The 27,291-nt window shown below is 38.6% G+C and overlaps 1 protein-coding gene across 1 annotated transcript in view; it reads left to right on the top strand.

The window, feature by feature from the left end:
- The window catches only part of SLC35F1 (solute carrier family 35 member F1), a 387,573-nt gene that overhangs the window by 305,353 nt on the left and 54,929 nt on the right, over positions 1 to 27,291 (top strand). The window contains exon 3 of the mRNA XM_038525493.1: positions 10,916 to 11,043. Within this exon, the coding sequence (XP_038381421.1) occupies positions 10,916 to 11,043 (128 nt within the window). The remainder of the gene's footprint in view (positions 1 to 10,915; positions 11,044 to 27,291) is intronic.

The raw sequence follows: 27,291 nt of genomic DNA on the forward strand, positions 1-27,291 counted from the left end.
TCTTTATCATGGTGTTAGTTAGAATATTACCATAAAGACCAATCTCCCTCCATCCCCCAACTACTATTTAGTTACCTAGTGGTAGAGTTCATATGAGAATCCCAGGGGACAAAGACTTGATTTTTTTCCTCCCTTGATTTACCAGCTTCCAAAATGAATTGGTTTACTAATATCTTCTAATGATGGCCAATTAGGGTTGTGTTTTTTTTATTTGTTTGGCAGTAATTGTTGCTGCTGTTGCTTTCAAATTCTTCTGCACTTATGGATCTAAGCATATCTGATGCATTTCGATCCATTTCAGTTGTTATCTTCATGTGGAAGACCCTTTAAGTTGCCTCTGTGTCCTTTTGACACAACCCTAGTTGTATACACAACCCTAGTAACCCTTCAATTACTTTCTTGCTCTTTTGTATGACAAGATGTCCCAGACTTGACTTGTATTACTTGATTTCTGATCAAATCAGAAAACCATTATTTCTTTTGGTGGAAAACAATATTTTAAGATGGTTATCTGGGTACTAGAGTGCTCATTGCCACTAGGTTAGTATAGTGGGAGCTTTTTAATTCCCAAAATATATTCTTTAATATTTTCATGTGGGAACATATATATGCATTTCCAGAAATACTGATACTATTCTTGCATTACTCAGAAAACACTGCCTTGTTTCTACTGAAACTAATTTCAGAAAGATCACATAAATAAAAATATTTCTGATTTGTTTCATACAACATACCATGTAAACAAAAAGCAGCATTCTTCAAACAGTGAATATTTTCCAATAAAAAGTCAGGACCGACCTTAGACAAATTATTTAACTTCTAAATCCAATTTCATGCTCTGAAAAATACTTTCTTCATAGGGCTATTAATAACAAAGCTATCATTTGCTAAGTATTTCCTGGAAGCCAGATACTTTACATGTATTTTTTCATTTAATTCACATAGCATATTTTCAAATAAGTAGTGTTTGACTCATTTTACGAATGAGTAAACTTTCCCAAGGTGACACAGCCAGTTAAGTGGCAGAGTCAGTACCTCAACACAGGTCTTTTTGGCTCTATGCTTTTAACCTAGAGTGGAGGGTGGCAAGTAAATGAGAGAATGAATATATAGTGTCAGTGCCTGACAAATGGTGTTCAATGAAAAATAGATGTCAGGTAGCAGACATGGCCTTGGGTAAATCTGTGCTTGGCATTTGGGCTGGAAGGTGGGAGGGTGGACAGGGGAGAGGAGGCTGACCAGCTTTCTGCCTTACCAGAATTTCTGTCCTGTTGACACTTCTTTTGCTAATTTCTCATGTTGGTTATAACCTATATGTCCACCATGACAGATGTTCTCATGTCAGAGCTCAAGGTCAGCCCTCAAGAGTTTAGGCTGGCACCTTCTGTCATGTTGTCTTTTGAATATGCTCAGCAAGTAGCAGGAGTCCAGAGGCAAGCCCGCTTTGGCCTCTTCCCCTTACATCATGTGTCATTAGCTGCTACACAGCTCTTTATTCGAAACAAAATTCATAAAACTGACAGATTCATCTGCTAATGTCAAGAGGCATCAGAGCCAATTACAGGAAACCTCCAAAAGGCAAGTAGGGTCACTTTTCACAAAATGGGATGAAGGAAAGGAAAATAGTCTTGTCATTAAAAAGGACAAATACATTTTCCTCTCAGCGGGCTCACCCAGGAAAATAGAGAGATTTATATTAGCACATAGTTTTATTATGATTGCTTTGAATAATTTCAAATCACAGCATTTGCCCCCACACACAGCCAACCTATCATTAACCATTTTAAGCTTGTGAGCAGTATTTCCCATTGTAAGCGATCTCCTTATAATGACAGAAAATTTAGGGATAAAGCACAAAGTTTTTATATTCTTTTTTAAGATAAAAATCATATGCAATGTTTAACATCATCTGGAAAGGAGACTAGTTGTTTGTTTTAGTTTGAATTCAGACCTGGAGGATTCTGGCATCTGGTTATTCTGAGATACACCTAACATGTACTCAAGTTCTTGAGCAAGAGAGAGACACATTAGGTTGTGTTTGAGGAAAGTCTCCTGCAGAGATTTAGGGGCACAGCCACAACATGACCCTTACCTCACACCAACTGTGAGAGTTTAAACCAAGTGAGAAAGTTTAGGGTTCACATAGTACTACCCTCTCTGCTGACACCAACTGCAAGTTCATAGGTGAGAAGTATCCCCAGAACCATGCTCGGGTTCAGTAATGTGCTAAGAGCTCACTGCAAGCTGCTATAGGCATGGTAATAGTCATTATAAGGAAAGCATACGGATTAACAATCAACCAAGGGAGGAAGCACATAGAGCAGAGTCCAGGAGAAGTAACCAAGCCAAGAGCTTCCATTGTACTCTCCATGTGAAGTCAGGATGTGTTACTTTCCCAGAACCAATGTGTGAGAATATGGACAAAATATCACCAACCAGGGAAACTCACTAGACCCTCTGCATTGAGGGTTTTTATTGGGACTCGACGACGTAGGCGTGATTCATTGCCCATGTGGCTGATCTCAATCTCCAGTCTCTGAGGGTGACCCAAATTCCCCACACTGAATCACATTGTTGGCCCTTCTGTCCCAGCCAGCCCCTACCCTAAATTATATTGTTAGCCTAGGACAAATACCAGACCTCTTTTAAGGCAAGGTTAAATTCTTTACTATACAACTACATTATGTAGGGAGTTGGGCATGAGGAAAGAAAGACCCACTATGATAAAAATCAAGATAATAATAACATGAGCTACTTGCTAGGCACCATGCCTTTTGCAAATATCTCATTTAGTCCTAACAAATATTCAAGAAGGCAGGACCACCTAGTAGCTCTAATGTGGAGATGAGGAAAATTGAGGTTTAGAGCGACTAAGTTTCAGAACAACATCATACGGCAAATGCATAGGCAAGACTGGCTTAGAGCCCACTGCTGAAAGGCTCCAGTGCTCTCCCTACGTTGCCCTCCGAAGGGAAGGTGTGACTGCCATATACACGACTTCAAAGGCCACCATTCTTGTTGAGTTCTCTGAGAAGTCTGCCTCCTGGAACTGAATAGCCCAGCAGCCCCAAGGGAAAGGCCCAGCCTCATAGACTCACTACCTAAGTCAAAAGGGAAGAATTGTTGGTGAGACTTTTCAGAGCAAGAACCTGCACACATGGGTAACTGCAAAAGATACACAAAGTTAAACTGGTCCCCAAGGGGATACATACTCCATACAAGGTATAAACTAGACAGGAGGTTAGGGGAGAAAGATGGGCTTGGTTTTAATGGGTTACATTTTTGTGTGTGGCCATGCAGCAACTTCCCATTTGTAAGGTTTTCAGAGTCTCCTTTCAGTTATTCATAATGACTGTTTAGCCATTCAAGTGCATTTATTCTTGCATACAGTACTCTGTCCAAGAATGTAAAATGCATGCTGAACTGTATACATGTTTTAAAGGATACTTTACGTTCTGGATGGGATTTGTCTAGGGGAGGTGCTCAGATCTCATGCACTATTTTCTAAGAGGTAAAGCAACCCGTAACACACAGGTATTGGTTGACAGAATTTAATAGTTGGTACGGAGTTTTTGTATATGGGTTTTTAGATATCCTATAGAGTTCTTTGTTTATCTGCCTATGTGTTTTAACTATCTGTATGATAAAAGTTAGGCAAATATGCCACCAATTTTTATATTGCTATGAAGAAGAAAATGGTAAGAATTGTGTTTTCTGAGACACATCAAGACAACAGGAAGTTTGGATATTTTGGAAATTTGGATATTTTGGTATAAATGTGCCACATAAAATCGTATATCTTAGCTTCATAAAAGATGACAGTTGGGTTGCCTGGGTGGCTCAGGCGGTTAAGTGTCTGCCTCTGGTTCAGGTCATGATCCTGGGGTCCTGGGATCGAGTCCTGCATCAGACTCCTCTGCCTGTCTCTCTCTCTCTCTCTCTGTCTTTCATGGATAAGTAAATAAAATCTTTAAAATAAATAAATAAAATCTTAAAAAAACAAGATGACAGCTGAAAAAAAAAAACCCAGAAAGATAAGTTTTCTAAGATTTAAATCATTTGGTACATGTTAAAAATAGTAACATACACTGAGACTTTTATTTTCATATTACAGTGTGTAAACATTTTTATCTCAGAAGAGGTAATAGATTGAGCTCATAATTAGAGCTAGAATGTTGTATTTTAATTATCAATGCCAAAAACATAACTTTGAAAGAAATAAAATGAATTTCTTGTTAATAAGCCTATCCTGTGTGTAATCACTTCCACACATCTAGGCTTTTTTTTTTTTCTTCTCATTTTCATCTGAAAGTAACAGCTACCAGAACCTGATGTGATTATTATTCATTTTTAGCTGCTTTTCGATATTTTTCCAAAATTTTATTAGACATTTCTGGAAAACAGCCAGATGACTGAGCAGATTTTAAAGGTGTTATTCATACACTGACTAACTTGTCTAACTCACTGTGTGAGGCACAGGTGAGGATATGTAAACAAGAGAGGGGCTGAGGGGGACGGGGATGCCGTGGTAGAGAACTGGTGCATTCTCAGAGCCTCCACTCTCCAGTCAAGTGATGTGATCCAAAGGATCAAGACACGGGTTTGTTCCAGGCTAGAGGTGTCAAAGACAAGACCCTCAGCCTGCCTGTAGTTTGGACAAATGTCCTACATCATATGCTGGCTCCAGTGTGATCCAGGGGAAGAGACAGAGAGGGATGTGTGGCCAGCGCCCTAATGAATAATGATGAGGGTTCACTTTCCTGGGCTTCCTCTATGCAGCATCTACCCCACATAGTGAGCTAGCACGTTGTGGATGGCTAGAAGGATTACAAGGCTTTCCAAACCCTGTCAATAGCTGTCATGTTTGGTGCACGTACCTTATATTAGATACTCGCTTATATACGTCACTCATGCTACCTTTAATCTATAATACCCCATGAGATTGTTGTTATAACCCCTATTTTGTAGTAGAGGGATTGCGGTTTAGAGCCATTTACCAAGTTACCTAGTACCACATAGCAGAAGGCTGTCTGTGCTCAAACCCAAGTCTGCTTGCTACCGAGACAAAACATTGTCTTTTGTGCTCTTTCTAATCTCACTGTTTGTAATAGCAAAAATGACTAAAAGCATACAAACAAAACGGGATCTTATTATCTATCTTTTTTGTGTTTTGTATATTGGGTTCATATTATCAAGTGAAACTGGTTGCAATCCTTTCTGTGAACAATTTATATTTTCATTTCCTTATTAGTGCATTTATTTTGCTCACTTTTCTCACTAAAGAGAATTGCTTTAAGCTCTACATCCTAATACTAAATTTTAGCTTTTAAAGGTGAGTGATTAACAGTCATTTGTTTTTTCTGGTTTCACTGATTAATACTTAAAACACTTCACTTTAGAGCTCTGGTAAAGAAAGACAGTTTTATGGCTCCAAATTGTGAGACAAGGAGGTATCCGTTCAAGGATAAGGGTCTCCCCTCCTGTGTAGGGGCTTTGCGCTTGCTGCAGACTCTCTGCGCAAAGCGTACTGGGTTCTGTTCTTGCCTAAGAACACCATGAAGGATCACACCACCCATGAGAGCCCTTAATGAAAATGTCCCAAGAATAATGCTGCTTCTTGTTCCTGGAGCTGAATTTACCTCCCGTGTGGTCTTACAGTACTATTATTCTTTACTCAGATGACCACTGGGGGTGGGTGAACAAGAACACTGTGGATCAAAGATCTTCAGTCTTCCAGGCACTGCCATGAATATGAACCATGTTTCAGTTTTTATGCAAGTTTTCTCCTCCTTCATTCAGCACGTATTCATCACCACCACCTTCCCCCCACCCCATGTGTGACCATTGTTCCCATGCCTGCAGCTTTAGTAAACAGTACAACATAAAATGGTAATTCTTGTCATTAGAGCTTTTTTAAGCCATAGAATTGATTTTAAAGCTTATTTTACATTTCACAATGTAAAATTTCACAAGGGAAATTCTGTCATGGACTTAAGATTAGGCAGGGAGACACCAAATCCTTGATACTGATTTGATGGTGATGGTACACATCTTGATCCCTAAGGTGCTTCAGGAGCTACATCATTGGGCACTGGCAACTCCAGGGAGGGTGCCACACACATGGGCTTCAATGTGATGGGCCCCCCGTGGAGTTAGCAGAGGGGCATCCAGCAGGTGTCTGGACAGGTAGGTCATGAGAGGGCCTTTATTAATAAATGTGTGACTCCTGAGGACAATGCCACATTTACAAACCAGGGAGGCAAGATTATACAGTACTTATGAGTATGAAGCCTAGTGCCCAATTGTCATGAGTCCAGATCCTGCCTTAACTGTGTGACCTTTGGGACAAGTTCCTCAACTCCTCCATGCCTTGGTCTTGTCTTCTGCAGATAGGGTTAATGGCAATGTCTACTATATCCGATTATTATGGGGATTAGGTAAATTAGTATTTGTAAAGCATGCAGATATGGCCTGATACAGAGTAAGTATCATAGAAGTTACTTGTTACAAAAATTCAAAAACACTTTTGATTGATCATGCTGTCGGTGCTTAGTAAAATTAGATATAAATGACATGATCAAGACTGTCAGTAATTTCTTTCCCTATTCTTAATTGTTGATGTGGTTATTGTCACTGGAATGCTGTTGCTTCAAACTAAGGTAACTTTCTTTGCTGCACTGTTCCTAACAGAGAAAAATTGAAAACAACTTAGATGTCTGTTAGTGGGAGACTGGATGAATTGTGGCATAATCATAAATATGATAATATGCAATGTTTAAAATAAATGGGTTAGCTTTACTTGAAACAATAGGGATGCATTTCTAAGACAATGTTAAGCATTAAAAAAAAAAAAAATCCAGAGGGACATCTACAGTATATACAGTAAACTTTCATTCAAAGTCTAAAAACACACCAAAGGAAGTTATATACTATTTCAGATACAAATACAAATATATGTAGAAAATGTATAATAAAAACACAAGCATGAAGAATCCACAATATCAAGACAGCAATTTGAGGAAGGAGGAAAAGGAATGGAATCAGGCAAGAGCAGAAAAGGAGCTTTGGTTTTTGTCTGTAACATTTTCTTCCTCAAAAAAAGAAAACCCCAAATTTCTGAAGCAAAATGTGGCAAAATGTTGACATTTATTAAATCAGGCTGGAGGTTACCTTATTATTCTCTAAAATTTTTATTTATATTTGAACATATGGATAATAAAAATAATTAACAGAATGCATTTAAATGGGAAACTGTAATTCTAAAGTTTCTTCCCATGGATTTTATTATTCCTTCTAGTTAATTAAAAAAAAAAAAGAATTTCAAACATTAACATACCACCAATTGTGCTGGTGTTTCTTATGGATGGCCCTATTTTATGAGATTTAGGGAGCAGTTTGGCACAAAGGCTGTAAAGAATGCATTTTCATTATTCTAGAAAGAATTTTAATGGCCTATTGTACATCAGTGTTAATGAGAGTCATGTAGATAAATCCCTAAGCAGTCCTTTTAAGGGCTGGATTTTTTGCTTAGCTGAAAATACAAAAGTGCTCTCTTGCTATCCTGGATAATTCTGCTATGCAAGAATGTCGTATGTTTTCTGGTGCTTCCGATGAAACAATATGGAACAACATGGAACATTTATTTAGGGTGTTTTGCTTTGCAGACTTCTTCAGCAGAACTGCAAGGCAACTAATCATTCCTTTAAATCTGTGTAATGAATTACACTTTGAATATGTTATTGATTGGTAGAACAAACACAGGACCATGACCCAGATTTTCAGTCTTACATCATTGAGATGTGGCTGGTACCCTCTGAGTTTGGCAATTCTCTGTTCATCGTGTAAATTAACTGGGACAATGACCTGTAACTATAGAATTGCAGCTTTGCAGTTTAAATATGCCATCGACCTTTTTATGTCCTATGTATAGTATGTCATGTGTAAAATGGTCACCAAATTAATTGTGTCAGATGCTGCCTACATTCTAACTAGAAAACAATTTTCATTGTCTGAAACATGAATGTTTATAGTAGATATATTTTAAGTGCCTCAATTTCAATCTACTTAGCATTGCTGAGATTATTAAACATGAAATTTATTCATACATTTCATATTATTTATTGACCACTCACCATTTACTGTTAGATCTTAGAGATAAAGTGATCACCAAAGCAATGCCACTCTCTTCAAATTGTTAATAATCTAATGAGTAATAGAGTCAAGAGAACAGGTAATTATAATATAGTGAGATAAGTAGTATATGTGGGATAGGCAAAGGGTGTTAAAGAAACACATTACAGGGAAACCCAGGCCTAGGAAGACTTCCTGGTGGTACTGTCTATGCTGATTCTTCATTTAGAGACTGAAGGAAGAATAGTCTAAGTAGAGGAATTAGCACAAGAAAAAACCCAGGTACAAGACAAGGGAAAGCATACTTCAGGACAGATGTGCAGATGTTTCTTTTGTATGAAGAGCCTTCAGTACTCTGTGGTTATATCTCTTTGGAATTCCTACTTCAGGTCATCCTGAGGATAACCATTGGACATCAGTCATTTGAAAGTCAAAGATTTGATCCTCAACCCAATGCCCAGACTCCACCCAAAGCCAATCACATCAGAATTTTGGGCGGCTGTTCCCAGACATTGAGATTTTTAAAAATCTCTCAAGAAGACATGACTATTCAATCAGGTTACAAATAACTAATTTACAAGATAAATAATGAAAGGTCTGTTGATTGATCAGATGCAAAGGCAAGTAAGAAAGGCAGAAATGCTGTGCAGGGGCATTGCCAAAATGAGCTGGCTGTAAAGAAATAACCTTAGGGATCACATCCACCAGCTATGAATCTCAGTGCAAAACACTGAGAAGTGTGACTCATATTCTAGAGCTGACTCTTGACATATTCAGAGAACTAGCTCTTCATGTTTTTTTCAGTTCAATTATTTACTCATTCCAAGACACTTAGCTAATCCTTACTATATGTCAGTATACTAAGAACTATGGATACATGTATGAGTAAGACATTGATGTCTTATCATCCCCAAACTCCCAGTTTAGTGAAGAGACAATTGCTAAGTAATCACGTTCATATGAAAGGACAATACAGAGCTGGATAAACATTGCCCAGGGGCAATGGCATCAGACAAAATGACAGAGAATAGCTAAATTTTGAAGGATGAACAGGAATTAGCAATTCACTGAGTCAGAGAGATTTTTAGTGTACGTGGAGCAAAGGATATGAAAAGTGTGGCATCCAAAAGAAGCTTGAAAACAGGATTAGCTACAGAAGGTCCCGAGACCTCTCCCTTCTTGTTGCAGCTGGAAAGCTTTGCTTTACAAGTCTCCATAAGGTTGACAAAGCCTTCACCTCCTGTCATGGCCACTGGAGTAAGGCCAGGGGTAGAAATTAGGAGTCCAAAGTTCTGAGAATGCCTCAGAGACAGGTGAGGATGTGGAATCTGTTAAGGTTCTTGCAGACCAGCTTAAGCACAGCCATAGTACTAATGGTGTGTGTCACTGGGTAGCCAACTTCCAAGATGGGCTCCAGTTATCTCTGCCTCCTGGTATTCACATCCTTACAAAATTCTTTCCCTTGAATGTGGGTTGAATTTATTAACCCTCTTCTAAAGAAGAGAATAAGGGAGAGTTCCCATTTCTGATAATAGGTTATAAAAGAGGTTATAGTTTCCATCTCCGTCTATTATATCTATCTATCTATCTATCTATCTATCTATCTATCATCTATCTATCTATCTATCTATCATCTTCCTCTTTCTCTCTCTCTCATTGCTTATTCTGGCTGAAACCAACATCCATGTTTTCAGGCAGGCCTCTCTGGTGAGAACTGGGACCTGCCAATAGCCATGCTGAGTGAGCTTAGAAGCAGATCCCACCCTGGTCAATACTTCAGATGTGACCACATCCATGGCTGACAATTTAGCTGCAACTTCTTGAGAGACCTTGAAACAGAACCTGTTTCACTTAAGCTGTGTCTAGATCCTTGACCCACAAAACTATGAGATAATAAACATTTGTTGTTTTAAGCAGCAGTGTTTTAGGATAATTTGTCATGCAGCAGTACATAATGAATACAGTCACCCTTCTTCAGGGTTTCTGCATATTCTGGATCCTCTATAAACACCGCACAGGTTGGCTCCAAAGAGCTATTATTATTAACAATCATGAATTCCCCTTGAGAAATGAGATTTATTTCAAGCTTAAAATATGTAAAGATATGGATAAAAAAAAGGGATTCAAAATCGGTTCTGATGCTATATAAGCTTAAGAGGCAAGATGGTGAAGATGATGGTGTGGGGCAATATTGAGACCATGGTCCTATGGTTCTTGTCCATCTGAGACTAACCCCCTACTTCCTTTCTTTTCCCGTCACCCTACACACCACCAGAGTAGAATGTTTAAAGCATTGTAACGTTCAAGATTGAGCAAGGGCTCAGGATGGCATCTTGGAGTCTCACTGCAGATCTGCTGTCAAGCATAGGCCTTTGCCCATTGGACTACCCTCATTACATTTCTTTCTATTTTACCACAACTCTTAAGTTTAGAATAATTTGGACTTTATGTGTGTTTATGCAGTCTTTCTGTCATATCTTTCTTTTTATTTTTACATGCATAATTTTTTTTCGTCACATGTTAATGAGAAAATGCCTTTCATGGTGAACTAAAAACCTGCTCAGTCTTACTCTGGCATAGAAACCAACTTGAAAGGCCAAAATCTACAATAAAGACTATTAGCTAAGTAAAAGCATGTCAATCTTTGACACAATTCATTTGTTTAATTAAACATTTGTTAAGGAACAGTAAAAAATATATAGTACAACAATATTTTAGAATCCTTTTAAATATATAGTTTATTATGTATTCAGTACCTAACCCACTTCTCGCTTTCATAACGTAGGAGAAGAAAACCTCCTGGCAATTTTACGACGAAGATGGTGGAAGTATATGATCCTGGGACTCATTGACCTGGAAGCAAATTACCTGGTGGTCAAGGCCTACCAGTATACGACTCTGACCAGTATCCAGGTACTAGTGGTTTTTTTTATCCTTCTCAACCTCCTTAGTTTCCAGATGTAGATTACTTTCAGTTTAGTCACCTGGGAATCTAAATATTCTATAGGTTTTACAACAAGAGGGAAATTGAATGTATAAAAACTAAAGCTTAAAAAAATAAAAATAAAAACTAAAGCTTTATTTCTCTGTCTTATTAATTTATCTTAATTCAAATGTATTTGGATGTCTTTCTCCTCTTTGTTCATAATAGACTGTAACTATTGACAATGTAGGAAAATATTTTCTAGCTATGGAAACTATCAACCAATCATATGTCGTCAGTAGGAGAGTTATTAATAAGCATAAAAACAGCTATTTTAAACACAACTTATAACATTTTAGAACATGTTAATGGACTTTGACTAAGTAATCAAGGTGCTTAATAATCTTTTCTTTAAGCTTTCTTTAATGAGGAGATTTTGCAGCCTGAAGGGACAGAATTTTTCCTAAAAGAACAAGATATAAATTCCTAAATAGTGTTATTTATGAAGACATCCACTGTCCTCCCTTCCTCCCTCTCATTTTCTTTTATGCACATGCCTGTACACACACACACAATTACACAAGTTTAAATTTAGGATTTTCACGATTTTCACCAGACGCCATTTACATTCTTCATTACACCATAAATAATAAGCTTGACCATTTTTGTTTCACTTCCATTTCTCCTTTTATGGCAATATTGTGAATTTTATACCCAATGCTCTGGGATGAAGACAAAATATTATTCGTGTATATTATGTCTTACTTAGACTTGATACCACAACAACATTCCTGACATTCTAATAATTTGCTAAGAAACAACAATAACAAAAATGAAGAATCAAACAGGCAAACCAATCACCTAAACATATTTAGGTTATATAGATTGAATTGGGAAGCTGTCTAAGCTGGAATTAGATGGGGCTACAGGCTTCTTACATGCCCAATGAGAGATAGCAAAGATGCTTGTCTATACCCACTGAAGAAAAGTCCAGAGCTCCATTCTGATTGGACCACAATGACAGTATGGGAAGATTGTGAGCTAATTGGCATAAAAATTGAACTCCTCAAAAAAAAAAAAAATAAAAATAAAAATAAAAATAAATTGGAGGGATCCCTGGGTGGCGCAGCGGTTTGGCGCCTGCCTTTGGCCCAGGGCGCGATCCCGGAGACCCGGGATCGAATCCCACGTCGGGCTCCCGGTGCATGGAGCCTGCTTCTCCCTCTGCCTATGTCTCTGCCTCTCTCTCTCTCTCTGTGACTATCATAAATAAATAAAAATTGAAAAAAAAATTTAAAAAAATAAAAAAAATAAAATAAATAAAAAAAATAAAAATAAATTGGAGTCCTCAACCCAATACAGGATGAGATTTCTGATTGATTTGGACTTAGGTTTTTCAATAGGAATACTATTGGCATCTGAGGTGAGACAATTTTTCATGATTTAGGTCCCTTTCCTACTCTATTGGTCATTTAATATTCCTAGCCCTTGTCTACTTAATGCCAACAACATCTTTTTCAGCCTTGTAACAACCAAATGCCCTCTGGCAGGAAGGTCCCATCCTTGCTTGAGGATCACTGGCTCACCAGTCAGCACTCACTCATGGAGTCAGGATGAGATCAACCCCACTAATCATATACCTGTCACCTGCTGCAGAGAGGAGAGGTGAATGGATACTGGGAAATCTGCTGCAGCACCTCCACACTCAGCTTCACTCTCCCTCACTGCAATGAGCCCCATGACAAAACATATCTCTCTCTTCTGTGCTCCCATGGCACTTTGTTAGCTCTGTCTACACAGTCTGTATTACCTAAGAATGATGTTTGAATATGCCCACCTACTCCACCCTACTGTGAGTACTTTCACAGCAAGGGTGATTTCATGTTCACCTTTGCATCTCTTGTGCCTAGTAGAAAACTTAGCACATGCCAGGTACTCAATAAATGTTTAAAGAAGTTAATGCAATTGCATTGATTTCCACTATTTGGGGGACAGAAATTCCCAGCAGTTCTTTACCTAAATGTAGAGGCCTCCAGGATGTCTACACAGATATGGTAGGAGAAGGAAGAGACAAATATTAGCTTTGTGGCAGAACTGAGCCCATTAGCCCGGAGCTAAAAACTATGAATGAGTGTAGGGGAGAGTGAGGAGAGACTTCCTTCTTTGAAAATACTGTTGTCTTTTGTTTTTGGTTTTTTTTCTTATAAGCATTGACAAGTCACAACCAATTATTGGTTTCTTAGGTTCTATGAAGCTTTTTCCAAAATTTTTTTTCAATTTTTTCTGAACAGTAGCAATTAATTCTTAAGGCTGGTCCCCTGGTATGACTGGCTCAACCCATGGCATACACCACCATCCTAATCCATCTTGCTACTTCTCTCAAATTAGCTGTTCAATGCCTAATTTAATGTTCCATTTTATGAAAAGGTTTATTTTAATTCTATGGTGAGAAAGGAAAATAATAATTCTACTGAGATACCAGTTGGTCTTCATTGTAATTTACTGAGCAAGAAATAGTGGAAAGTAAAATTAAAAAAAAAAAATGATTCTTTTTTTTTTCTTTTTGTGCCACCTTAGGATTTCTTTTTTTTTTAAATAAATTAATTTTTTATTGGTGTTCAATTTACCAACATACAGAATAACACCCAGTGCTCATCCCATCAAGTGTCCCCCTCAGTGCGTGTCACCCACTCATCCCCACCCCCCGCCCTCCTCCCCTTCCACCACCCCTAGTTCATTTCCCAGAGTTAGAAGTCTTTATGTTCTGTCTCCCTTTCTGATATTTCCCACACATTTCTTCTCCCTTCCCTTATATTCCCTTTCACTATTATTTATATTCCCCAAATGAATGAGAACATATAATGTTTGTCCTTCTCCGATTGACTCACTTCACTCAGCATAATACCCTCCAGTTCCATCCACGTTGAAGCAAATGGTGGGTATTTGTCATTTCTAATGACTGAGGAATATCCCATTGTATACATAAACCACATCTTCTTTATCCATTCATGTTTCGATGGACACCAAGGCTCCTTCCACAGTTTGGCTATTGTGGACATTGCTGCTAGAAACATCGGGGTGCAGGTGTCCTGGCGTTTCATTGCATCTGAATCTTTGGGGTAAATCCCCAACAGTGCAATTCCTGGGTCATAGGGCAGGTCTATTTTTAACTCTTTGAGGAACCTCCACACAGTTTTCCAGAGTGGCTGCACCAGTTCACATTCCCACCAAGTGTAAGAGGGTTCCCTTTTCTCCGCATCCTCTCCAACATTTGTGGTTTCCTGCCTTGTTAATTTTCCCCATTCTCACTGGTGTGAGGTGGTATCTCATCGTGGTTTTGATTTGTATTTCCCTGATGGCCAGTGATGCAGAGCATTTTCTCATGTGCATGTTGGCCATGTCTATGTCTTCCTCTGTGAGATTTCTCTTCATGTCTTTTGCCCATTTCATGATTGGATTGTTTGTTTCTTTGGTGTTGAGTTTAAGAAGTTCTTTATAGATCTTGGAAACTAGCCCTTTATCTGATACGTTATTTGCAAATATCTTCTCCCATTCTGTAGGTTGTCTTTGAGTTTTGTTGACTGTATCCTTTGCTGTGCAAAAGCTTCTTATCTTGATGAAGTCCCAGTAGTTCATTTTTGCTTTTGTTTCTTTTGCCTTTGTGGATGTATCTTGCAAGAAGTTACTGTGGCCAAGTTCAAAAAGGGTGTTGCCTGTGTTCTCCTCTAGGATTTTGATGGAATCTTGTCTCACATTTAGATCTTTCATCCATTTTGAGTTTATCTTTGTGTATGGTGAAAGAGAGTGGTCTAGTTTCATTCTTCTGCATGTGGATGTACAATTTTCCCAGCACCATTTATTGAAGAGACTGAGGGGCATTCAAATTGGCAAAGAAGAAGTCAAATTCTCCCTCTTCACCGATGACATAATACTCTACATAGAAAACCCAAAAGCCTCCACCCCAAGATTGCTAGAACTCATACAGCAGTTTGGTAGCGTGGCAGGATACAAAATCAATGCCCAGAAATCAATGGCATTTCTATACACTAACAATGAGACTGAAGAAAGAGAAATTAAGGAGTCAATCCCATTTACAATTGCACCCAAAAGCATAAGATACCTAGGAATAAACCTAACCAAAGAGGTAAAGGATCTATACCCTAAAAACTATAGAACACTTCTGAAAGAAATTGAGGAAGATACAAAGAGATGGAAAAATATTCCATGCTCCTGGATTGGCAGAATTAATATTGTGAAAATGTCAATGTTACCCAGGGCACTTTACACATTTAATGCAATCCCTATCAAAATACCATGGACTTTCTTCAGAGTTAGAACAAATTATTTTAAGATTTGTGTGGAATCAGAAAAGACCCCGAATAGCCAGGGGAATTTTAAAAAAGAAAACCATATCTGGGGGCATCACAATGCCAGATTTCAGGTTGTACTACAAAGCTGTGGTCATCAAGACAGTGTGGTACTGGCACAAAAGCAGACACATAGATCAATGGAACAGAATAGAGAACCCAGAAGTGGACCCTGAACTTTATGGTCAACTAATATTCGATAAAGGAGGAAAGACTATCCATTGGAAGAAAAAAACTGATTCTAACATTTCTAGAATTACTTTGCCACCTACAACAAATAAACCTATTAAATAATAATAATTGGTCAGAACAGAAGGCGTTTGCTCTGGGAACCATGTATGTGCTGCTGTTTAGTAATTTAATTTTGTTTACTCATTGCAAATCAGTGGAGCTAACAAGTTCCCTTTATTTCTATATAAATTCCCTTTATTTATATAAAAATCAATTCAGCTTCTAATATAGGCTCTGCCATTAACTTTTACTCATATTAATCAATAAGGAAAATATATTAATTAAGCATCTGAGAAATGAGCTAGTTATTGCAGGTGATTTAAAGTGAAATGAATAAGCCTTGCCCTCCAGAAACATAGGAATTGATAAAGAGCAAGAAGCAAGGTCTATTGATAGCAACACCAAGTATGGCAAGAAAACAGATGCCTAAGTGCTACAGTTTCCAGAGGCAGAGACAATGTTTATTTCCAAAGGCAAGAAGGTATCCATTCATATGAGTCTATAATATTGGATAAGACATAGAGAGGATAAAATGTGGGGTATAGCTTTGCACATGGAAGGAAGAGCATGACAGAAGCATGGGGGCAGGAAACCCAATGAATGTGACTGGAGAGCAATTATTCTAGTTTGATTCATCCAGTCACTTAAAAAATGATTACTGACTACATCTACATTCAAGACATTGTATTAAGTGGTGAACAAAGTTGCAAGCAGAAATAGATACTATCTATATTTTCATGGAGCTTTCAGTCAAATAATCAAATGGATGGAAGTATAGTTATAATGACGGATAGATGTTCTAAAGAAAAGGAACACAGTTCTGTGAGATCAGTTCTCAAAACAACTTGACCTCAACTAGGGGGTTGGGTAAGATTTTCCCAAAGAATTGACAGTGGAGCTGAAATCTTAAAGATGAGTGGAAAGAGATTCAAGCAAAGAAGACAAATGTACTTAAGGCCCTGCATGGGAAGGACTATGACAAGGAGAGGTCATTTGGCTGGGCATAGAGAAAGAAGAGTGGTACAAGATGACCTGGAAAAGGAGTCAGGGACCAGACACTATGAGTCTTAATGGCCAGATCAGAGGTTTGAGTCTTTAGGCTAAGTGCCATGGGAAGCCAAATTTGAGTTTTAAGGAAAACTCGGACTCTGGCGTAGAGAACAGATTGAAGCAATAGATTCTCTTAAAGCAATAGAGGAAGATGCAGCTGAAAAGTTAAATTGGGGCCATACTGTAGGAGATTTTCAATGTCAGTATGAAGAGTGTGACTTAATTTTATAAGTAAAAGAGAGCCATGAAAGTTTGAGGAAAGAAATGTTAAGATGCAACCCAGTAACCCTTTTTCAAAGCACTTCTTCACTAATTGGATAATGTATACATTCCCTACAAGTCAACAGACAATTCACAAAGACAATCTTCACTAATTGTTGGACAGCACCAAATACTTGTGTTTCATGATTCTCTTAAAAACAGAGATGTAAAACAAAAAGACAGAAAGAGCCTCTCCTTGCTTTTTCTTCCTATTGGCCTATTCACCAAATTTAGGGTTAGAGATCACAAACAACTGATACATGAAACTTAAGAGGAAAAATGTTTTTTCCTTTCTTTTCTTTTTTTTTGGAAATATATATTTTTGAAATGATTATAGACTCACAGAGAATTACAAAAATATAGAGAGTTGTTTGCACCATTTATGCAAATTTCCCCAATGGTGACATTTTATATGACTTTAGTGTAATGCCAAAACCAGGATATTGATATTATTACAATACTGTTAACTAGACTACAGACCTTTTTCAGTTTTCTACCCCTTTTCCTTCCATCAAGTGTGCATGGTGTGTAGTTCTGTATCATTTGATCTCACATGTAAATTTGTCTAAACGCTACCACAGTCAGAATACAGAACTGCCCCATTCCCACAGCAGAACTCCCTGTGTTACCTCATTTATTTAACATAACATCTTTAAGTGCATCCAGGGTGTTACATATATCAATACTCTATTCCTTTGTATTGCTGTCTAATAGTCCATGGTCTAGAAGTACTGGAGTATGTTTAACCATCCACCTGTGGAAAGACATTTGGGTCGTTTCCACCTTGGGCTTTTACAGATAAAAGTGTTATGAACATCCATTTGCAAGTTTTTTGTGTTAACATAAGATTTCATTTCTCTGGGATAAATGCTCAAAAGTACAATTGCTGGATCATATGGAAAGTGCCTGTTTGGTTTTACAAACTGGCAAACAGCTTTCCAGGACAGCTGTACCATTTTACATTCCGAGCAGCAATGAATGAGAGACCCAGTTGTTCCCTAGCCTCACCAGTATTTGGTGTTATTATCTTTTATTTTAGCCATTCTAAAACATACATAGTGATATTTCATTATGGTTTTAATTTGTAGATCCCTAGGGGCTAATAATGTTGAACATCTTTGGGGGGGACTTTTTTTTTTAACTTTGCCTTTATAGTTGGAAGCTCAAGAAAGTTAACAATGGCAAAAGAGATAACATATTAAGGAAAAAGATGATGGAGAAGAGACATTGAAGAAATCCAACTGTTTCCTTTATTAGAAAATGAAGAGATTTATAAGGATTTATAAGGATTGTATTCTAAAGACACATTTGTGAATTTGTATTTGTTGACTTGTAGGGAATGAATACATTGTGCCTGTGACTTTGAGGTAGATTAGCAATGACATTTGGATAAATTCTAAAAGCTATGCTATTTTTATAACTGTGCTATATGAACCATTTCAGTAGAAATATCAGCTTTACAACTTCTCGCCTAAAGATTATCCATCTTTTTTCACCCATGTAGTACTAAAATGCAAACAGATGAAACTAGTGCTTCTGTGAAATAAGAAGAAAGCTGGTCTCTTCAAACGTGGTATTTGGTAACTAAAATTACCTCACAGTGGAAACGATTTGCAGTACTCTTGCTGATAACCATGCTGTGGGGTCTGTACCTCTAACACACCTCCTCCTCAGAGCACTTTCCATTCTTCAGGTAGTTTCCGTCAGGAGCAAAGGACAAGAAAGAAATCCCTCTGGCCCTGGTTATTTTCTTTCTGTCCTGCTCCTCTGACTCAGGCATGTTAGGGCAGGTTGATGCAGAATGCAAGCCAGCCTCCCCAATGCACAGTGTGCTATGCAATCGTGAGTACAAATTCTACAAGGCATACACATCCAACATCTACAGGTAACATACACAATATGACATGACTTACACATCCAACAGTTTTTCCTCATTGCTTGACATAATTCTCAGGCCTTTCTGGGTCTTCTCTTTGTCAATTTTCAGTAGGTTATGAGTTAAATAAATCAAATACAGAGGAAGGCTGGGTAGTTTGTACCTTATTATGTCTACATTTTAAGCCGTATGAATAGACTTGTGCTACAGATGTGTTTATTAATTTAAAAATGCCAGTGCTGCAGCTAGGGGCTGGAGATACAACTCCTGACCAGACCCAAGCCCTGCTGTGGGACAGAGGGCATCTATGTTACCAGGTAGGATACAATATAGTAGTGTGATGAAGAAAGTATGTGTTGCTTAGTGGAGACAGGAGAGAGGTACCACTCCTCCCCAGGGGTCATGTACCCATAGTATCATAGTCAAGAAGTTATGATACATGAGAGAAAAATCACTAAACTTCTTATTTGTAGCCACCTTGCATTTCCACCAGTGCAGATGAGCCTAGAGAAAAAACCCACCTATGCACATTAGAAACAGGTCCATGGGCTTGAGTTTACGATTACGAGCTCAGCTTTAAGACTGTAATTCCTTCTTTACCCTTGCTATTTTTATCTTTCCCTGGTGCAGGACTGAGGCAGTTTGTGACCATTCCAGAGATATTTTAAAGTACATTGAAAAAGCAAAGCTTTTAAAGCAGACAAAGTTCTTACCCTTAAAGGGAATATGATATTCTGAATGTCTTTCAGATTTCTTAGATCTGGATTTTTTATTCTCATGGTTGTAGAAATAACTTAAATATGTAGCAGTTCAAATCTAAATATTTGATTGAGCACTGCAGGTTATCTGTCAGCCTTTTATCCTGAGAGAGAATATAGGCCCTTGCTTATCATCAAAGGAACATACAAAAACTATCTTCAGCCTCTCCTTAGTTCCATTACTATGCCCATCCCTAAGCCTGTCTTTGTTTTTTTAAAAAAAGATTTTATCTATTTGTTCATGAGAGACACAGAAAGAGGCAGAGACATAGGCAGAGGGAGAAGCAGGCTCCCTGCAGGGAGCCCAATGCAGGACTTGATTCCGGGACTCCAGGATCATGATCTGAACCAAAGGCAGATGCTCAACCACTGAGCCACCCAGGCATCCCCATTTTTTTTTGTCTTTTTTTTTTTTTTTGAGATTTTTATTTATTCATTTAAGAGAGAGAGGAATAGAGAGCATGAGCAGGGGACTGGGACAGACGCAGAGGGACAAGCAGACTCGCTGCTGAGCAGGGAGCCCAATGTGGGACTTGATCCTGGATCATGACCTGAGCTGAAGTCAGATGTTTAACTGACTGAGCCACTCAGGTGCCCCCCCGCCCAAGCCTGTTTAAATGTGTTCTATAGAACCGCCTTCTACATGGGAAAGCTTTCATATTCTACTTCCGTTGACTCAAAGCCCATGGGCTGCTCCCCCAGATGCCAGAGGTAAAGCCATTGGAAAGGAAGAGGAGCACCTCTCTCCCTCCTTTCCACTGTACTCTGTAACAACCGTGCTTGGAGGACAGGAAAACAAGCCCTGGATCCAGTCTTTACTCTGTTTCTTTATCTTCACTTTTCTTATGGTCACTGTCATTTCCTACTTTTCATGATAGTTTTTTTTTTTTTTTTTTTTTTTTTACATACTTCCTCCCTCCTGCCTATCTGTAAGGACCTTGAAGGTGGGACTTGTGTACCTGGTACACAGTAAGCACTGAATAAATTTCTGGTGCTTGAATAAATGAACAAACAGTTCATCTTTGTTTCCTTCACAAGGTCATGTATGCATAGATGCCAAAAATGTATGTAATATTTGAATAAGTAAGTTAATAAATGAAAGGATGAATTTCTAAAGGTGAGTTGTATATGGGGTAAGACAACACAGTGACCTTTAGTAGTTTTATCATCAGTAAGCTCATTTATTCACACAGGACTCAGATATGGAATTCTAAACACCTTTTGAGTATTCTACTATGCTCTGGGGATGTAAGGATGATGAAAAACTGTCCCAGCTCTCAGGAAGCTCAATTGTTACAGGCATTGCCTCAATACAGATTCAGTAATGCTATACTTAGATGTTCAAGACATCTACACCTTCTTTATATCCTACAGTTTATCAAATATTTCTAGTGAACCTTCCCCGAAAATGCCCACAAACTGGCTGAATAGCAGTAGGTAGAGGGAAAGGTCTGATCTGATATAAAAATTACTAATTTCTTCCAGTTACAAATTTTCTATGAATAGTTCAGCGGCTTTTGGACAAATGCTCAGCCTCTCAGAAGTTCCTTCCTCCATACTCACTTCTGAGATGGTGTGTGGGTGGGTCTGTAGTGTGACCTTGGGACTATGTTGGTCCTTTGGCTGCTCTCCACTGTAGGACAATCCTCCTGTTGTTGGGTGTGCACTTGCTAGATATGGAGCTCCTGCCCCTATTCTGGGCCTGGCGCTCTGATGTTCACTCTGCCACCCGTGGTCTCCCTCTCCTTGCTGACTGGCCCTCTGGTGCTCCTTGATGCTGTGGCCTCCAGGTATTTGTTGGCCCCTGCCACTTGAAACCCCTTACCCAACCCCAGGTAAGCCAGCCTGCACCCCTTTGCAGAGCACTCAGACGTCTGGCAAAACAGGAGCCAAAAAGGATTCTGGGGAACTAGAGTGCTCTCTGCCAATGACACTTTACCTCTCATTGTTCTCTGATGTGGCCTCTTCAGGTTGGTGTGGCCATCCCAAAAGGAAACCAGCACTTTGCTTGCTTCCTTTCTATCTAGCCTTCTCTCTCCCCCTGGGACTTTAATCCAGAGAGGGCACCTCTGGGCACACGTGACTCAGCGCTCACTTCTCCGATGTTAATTTCCTTTCCTCTTCCCACAGTCCATGGTGAGAGAGACAAACATGTCCCTCCATCTTCTCTCTAGCATGGACTTCCTTGTGTCACATCCTCCTTCCAGGACACCAGGCCTCCTGGTTGGGTCCTTAGGTAGGAAAGAGCAACCTCCCACATTCTGGAAGACACTCTGATGTCATTGGCAATATTAATTCTTGATATGGTGGAAGAAGAATTACAGAATTTATCCCTTCTCTGTCATTGAAGCTGGCTCTAGACCTTTCTTTACTGAAGAAGTCAGGAAAGGCAGCTTGGTGTTTGAAAGCTGATGAATGACCTCTCTGTTCTATAAAGGACCTAAGACATGCTCTCTTTTTCCTCATGGCTCCGTTTAATGGGTAGAAGGCTGTATGGGGCATGATTGAATGGATGGGAAATTGAATTTCCAAAAAACTTTATCCTGTTTTTCTGGAATACAGATGTATACACAGATTCCAGTGTAGAGTGAACAGTAATAAAATGGAGCTATATTACAGAGAGGAGGGGCTGAATCCACAGTGACAGAAAGGACTCTCCAGAGTAGACATTTGGTGGGATCTATAAACCTAGACTTTACTGACAGCGTGAATCCCACAGCAAGGCAGGGCCACTTGGTTCCCTGGTGATTGTCAGCTCCAATGGTTCATGTAGACAGGTTATAAATAAGTGAGAACCCCTTGTACGTTTGCTTTCTGTCTGAACATCAGTTTTCCTGCTTCTAAGAATTTAGAAAACCTGCCTTCTGGTGTGGTCCTAGGTATGCAAATGTAACATCAGGTGCAGTGGTCCTTGTTTCCCCACAGCCTGAGGCAAAAATAGTGGCACAAACAATAGCACATCATATTGTTCTGATCCTGCCACCACCTCCGACACCTTCCTCAGTCAAGTTTCTCCGTCCTTCCTGCAGGTGGAACTTTCACTGGTCTTCCAGCATTCCCAGACTTGTCTGAGATTGGTGTGACAGTTAGTTAGCCAAGCTAGGACACCCACTCCTATAGCCATGCCTCCAACATGTGGTAGGTGCTCAAAAGATACCACCTCCCTTTTATTCACATATCTTCCACTTGGTGTGTTCTTTCCATTGATCCAATTTAGGAAAAAAATTAAAAAGACACCTGTCACCCAAACCAGTCCATCCTCTCACACACTCTCACTCTTGGACAGCAAATTGACAATGAAAAATTGTACAGTTGCACACAAACTGATGTAGGTGGAAGACCTTGCTTGAGACACAAGGCAAATGTTAGGAAACCCACATTCCAATTAGCTTTGCCACTGATTGATTACTGTGTTACCTCATGTAAGACCATTTGCCAGTCAATAGAGGTGAAATCTCATAAAGATTAATGAGATCGCTCCTGGTTCCAAACAAAATTCTTCCAGCCCACTCTGTTTGGGAGTGAAAATATCAAGGGAAATTGCACAAGCAAATACGGTAGTGTCCTACTTGGAATCATGTTTTCACAGTACCAGGGGCTAAACAAACCTTAAAACCATGGAATGCTGTTGCTGAACATGTAAAAAAATCAAGGAAATTTTCTTCTGTGGTACAGATGCACCATCTTTTTTTTTTTTTTTTTGCAATGAACATGTTCCTGAAATACTGTTTCCAAATAAATTTTTGTAAATGATTTTATATTTTTAACACACTGGGAAATGTACAAGGTATTTCTTATAAATGATTTCTTAGAAGCCATTTTGGACCATGAGCAGTAACTATATTTGTTTCTATAGGTATTCTTTCCATACACTGAGTTTGTGAAAGACGAAACACTCCTTAGTCCAATATTATACTGCACACAAGGATTTGTATTTTCAGAGTTAGTGGCCAAAATGCCTAGCCTGGTGTATTTGGTGGATAAGAGTGAACAGGGCAGAGGGAAGATACAGGTGGCCCAGCCTTGGATATCCCAAGGTCTGTCTCTGTGCTCCACAGATTAATCTGTTAACCGCTGACTGCCTTACACCTTCCAAATGTACATGCCCTCTACAGAATACAATCAGTGAAATTATGGGCAAATGGACACGTTTAATCAGTGTTCCCATTCATGTAAGTAGGGACTTGCAATAGATTTAGTGAGCACCTCTAAATGTGTGTGTGTGTCTGTATGTGCAAAAGGGAAAAGAGAGATGGAGAAAATGAGACTGAGACAGCATAGTAATAAAACAAAATCTTCTAATGTCCAAGTAAATAAAATTTCAAAACTCAAAGTTTTCTTTACTTTGGAAATTTATGACTTCTAAGTCTTAATAGAAACTAACTAATTAAATGTTTGAAAGTCAGAATGTTCCAGTATGATTCAGTAGTTCTACTACTGGACATCTACCCAAAGAAAACAAAAACATTGATTTGGAAAGATATATGCATCATTATGTTCACCACAGCATTATTTACCATAGCCACAATATAGAAGTGATGTAAGTGTCTATCAATAGGTGAATAGATAAAGAAGATGTGATACACACACACACACACACGAACACTGGAATATTACTTACCCATAAAAAAGTGAGATCTTGCTACCTGCGACATGTATGGATCTCAAGGGTATTATGCTAAGTGAAATAAGTCAGACAGAGAAAGACAAATACTATGTGCTTTCATTTATATGTGGACCCTAAAATACAAAACAAATAAACAAACAAATGAAAAAAAAAAAAAACAGAACCAGAATCATAAATACAGAGAACCAACCAGTGGTTGCCAAAGGCGAGGAGGTTGGGTGATGTGTTAAATAGGTAAAGAGGGGGATCCCTGGGTGGCGCAGCGGTTTGGCGCCTGCCTTTGGCCCTAGGGCGCGATCCTGGGGACCCGGGATCAAATCCCACGTCGGGCTCCCGGTGCATGGAGCCTGCTTCTCCCTCTGCCTGTGTCTCTGCCTCTCTCTTTCTCTCTGTGTGACTATCATAAATAAATAAAAGAAAAAAAATAGGTAAAGAGGATTGAGAGATACAAAATTCCAGTTATAAAATAAATAAGTCACAGGATTAAAAGTATGGACTGGGGATATAGTCAGTAATATTGTAATAATGTTGTATGGTGACTATACATACCGGAGTGAGCTTTATGTATAGAATTGTACTTTATGTATAGAATATGATTCACTGTGTTGTACACTTGAAAGTAATTTAAGGATGTTTATCAGCTATACTTAATTAGAAAAAAAAAAAAAAGTATTCCTTGGGGCACCTGGGTGGCTTAGCCAGTTAAGCATCTGCCTTGGGCTCAGGTCATGATCCTGGGGTCCTGGGATCAAGCCCTGCATCAGGCTCTCTGTGCAGTGGGGACCCCGCTTCTCCTTCTCCCTCTGCCTGCTGCTCCCCCTGCTTGTGCTCCCTCTCTTGCTGTCAAATAAATAAAATCTTTATTTTTTTTTAAAAGTGTTCCAATTAGCAATGCTTTAAAATCCTGCCAATTAAGGTATGCTCATTGCCCAAATGTGTTCATTTGGCCTTTAAGTGATTTTTATACATATGAAATCTTTTGATAGAAGTTTAATCATGTTTTTATTTCAAATCATCCTCCCTGCCTTTCTCTAAGCAAAATTCTATAAATAGCATTATTGATAATTTCTCATAGTTTTCTCCAGGTAATTACTTCCCTGGTTTCTTGGAACATTAAAGATTATTAATAAAATAAAAGAGAGAGTAAAAGATTTTATGTATTGGTTAACAAGAGTTGAGAATTTTTTAAACCAGTGATCTAGTTTGGGTTCATTTAAAAAACAATCCTATATCCTATAAAGGATTTAATTAGGGGATACAATATGAAAAGATAATGGACTTGAAAAGAGCTAGTTTGCAAGAAGTAGCTTCCCTAATTAGACAGTGTAACATGAGAATTAAGAGTCAGCAAACACCAAATGGTTTCATTAGAAACATCTTTCTATATAAGAATTCTCTTTCTTTTCAAATAAAAATGTTCTGGAAGTAATAATAATATTTTACTGTATAAGTTATAAACAAAGGAGTTTAGTAAACATAGCCAAATTTATACTTTCAAATTAATATTATTCTTCAAAGGGCTTCTTATTGTACACTTATTTAGATGTGTCTACCATTGTTCAAAATATTGTAGAATTTCCTTCATATCTTCAGAGCCAATTTTAAGTCATGCAAATTTCTTTATAATTTATCCTTCCTTTAGATCCCAAAAATATTATCTAGCTTAATCCAGCATTTGTGTTCTTTCCAAAAAATAAAACATACTCTTGAAGAATGAGCAGTTACTTCCACTAAGGATATTCCAGTGAGAGCTCTCAAGGTGATTTCAGAAAGTTCAAAATGTTTTTGAGCAATGAGAACTTCATTAAAATACACCTGTGACCTTCCAGCGTGACTACCTTGAATGACACCCATGTCCAGATCGAGCAAATTCCAATATGTTAAAGAAGATTAGATATGTAAACATCTGCACACCTTGTTCAATAAGTGGCAGTTTTCTTTCCCTTAAAAAAAATCCTCCTTATTGTCAAGGCACACCTTTAATTATGTATGAACATAGCTGTGGTACGCAAAACGATGGCCCTCCAAAGATGTCAGTGTTCTAATCCCCATAATATGCTACTTTATTAGACAAAGGGACTCTCAGATGTGATTAAATTAATGAAGCTAAAATGAGGAAATTATCCTAGATTATCTGAGTGACCTCAAATATAATCACAAAGGTCCTTTGAATAGAGGAGCCAGAGTCAGAGTGGGAGAAGATGTGGCAATGGAAGCAGAGATCAGAGAGTCAGAGAGATACCTGAATTTTCTACCCTCTTGGCTTTGAAGATGGAGGAAGAAGGCACAAACCGAGGAATGCAGGTGTCCCTAGAAGCTGAAAAAGACAAAAAAGGAGATTCCCCCCCACCCAGAGCTACCAGAAGGTACACAGCTCTGTGAACACCTTGATTTTAGGACATCTGACCTCCAGAACTGTACAATAATGAATTTGTATTGTTTGAAGCCACTAAGTTTGTGGTCATTTGTTACAGCAGCACTAGGAAACTAATACAATTGAAGACAGTATTTAATTCACCCCCCAGCCCAGGTAGATTTGAAGGTGCTGACCTTTTGAGGGCCTTCAAAAGGAACCAGGAACACAGGGGTACAAGAACAAGCTTCCCTGGTTTGTCTGTGTTGGTGTTTCCATTCCTTGAGAAAATGATTCTCCCCAAGATCTATTTCCCCTCCGTGGCCACTAAGATGCCAATGCTCCCAGTGCCGCCTACGTGGACTCCTTAGAGGGCCACTTTGGTGATCTGCCATGGATAAAACATACAGGAAAACACTCCTGCATCATGACTGGTTGCCTTTACAGAAGTGCTCATTTGGATTCAATCACTACACAAAATTCACCTGTAATAAGTGCTTAAAGTAGGAGGGTGTACTTGCACTATAAAAAAGAAAAAACGTGCATAACCTACTGACCTTAGCAATACTTTTGAAGGGGTGTGTTTGTTAATAAAACATAAATCAGTAAAAGTCTCCGAGGTGCCTTAAGACACTCCTAAGTAAATAAATAAATAAGATATTTAAAAAGGGTTTGTTTGGGACACTCAATTGGTTGAGCGCCCCACTCTTGGTTT

The sequence above is a fragment of the Canis lupus genome, chromosome 1 (genome assembly GCF_011100685.1).
Source record: "Canis lupus familiaris isolate Mischka breed German Shepherd chromosome 1, alternate assembly UU_Cfam_GSD_1.0, whole genome shotgun sequence".
In the NCBI taxonomy this organism is placed as follows: Eukaryota; Metazoa; Chordata; class Mammalia; order Carnivora; family Canidae; genus Canis; species Canis lupus.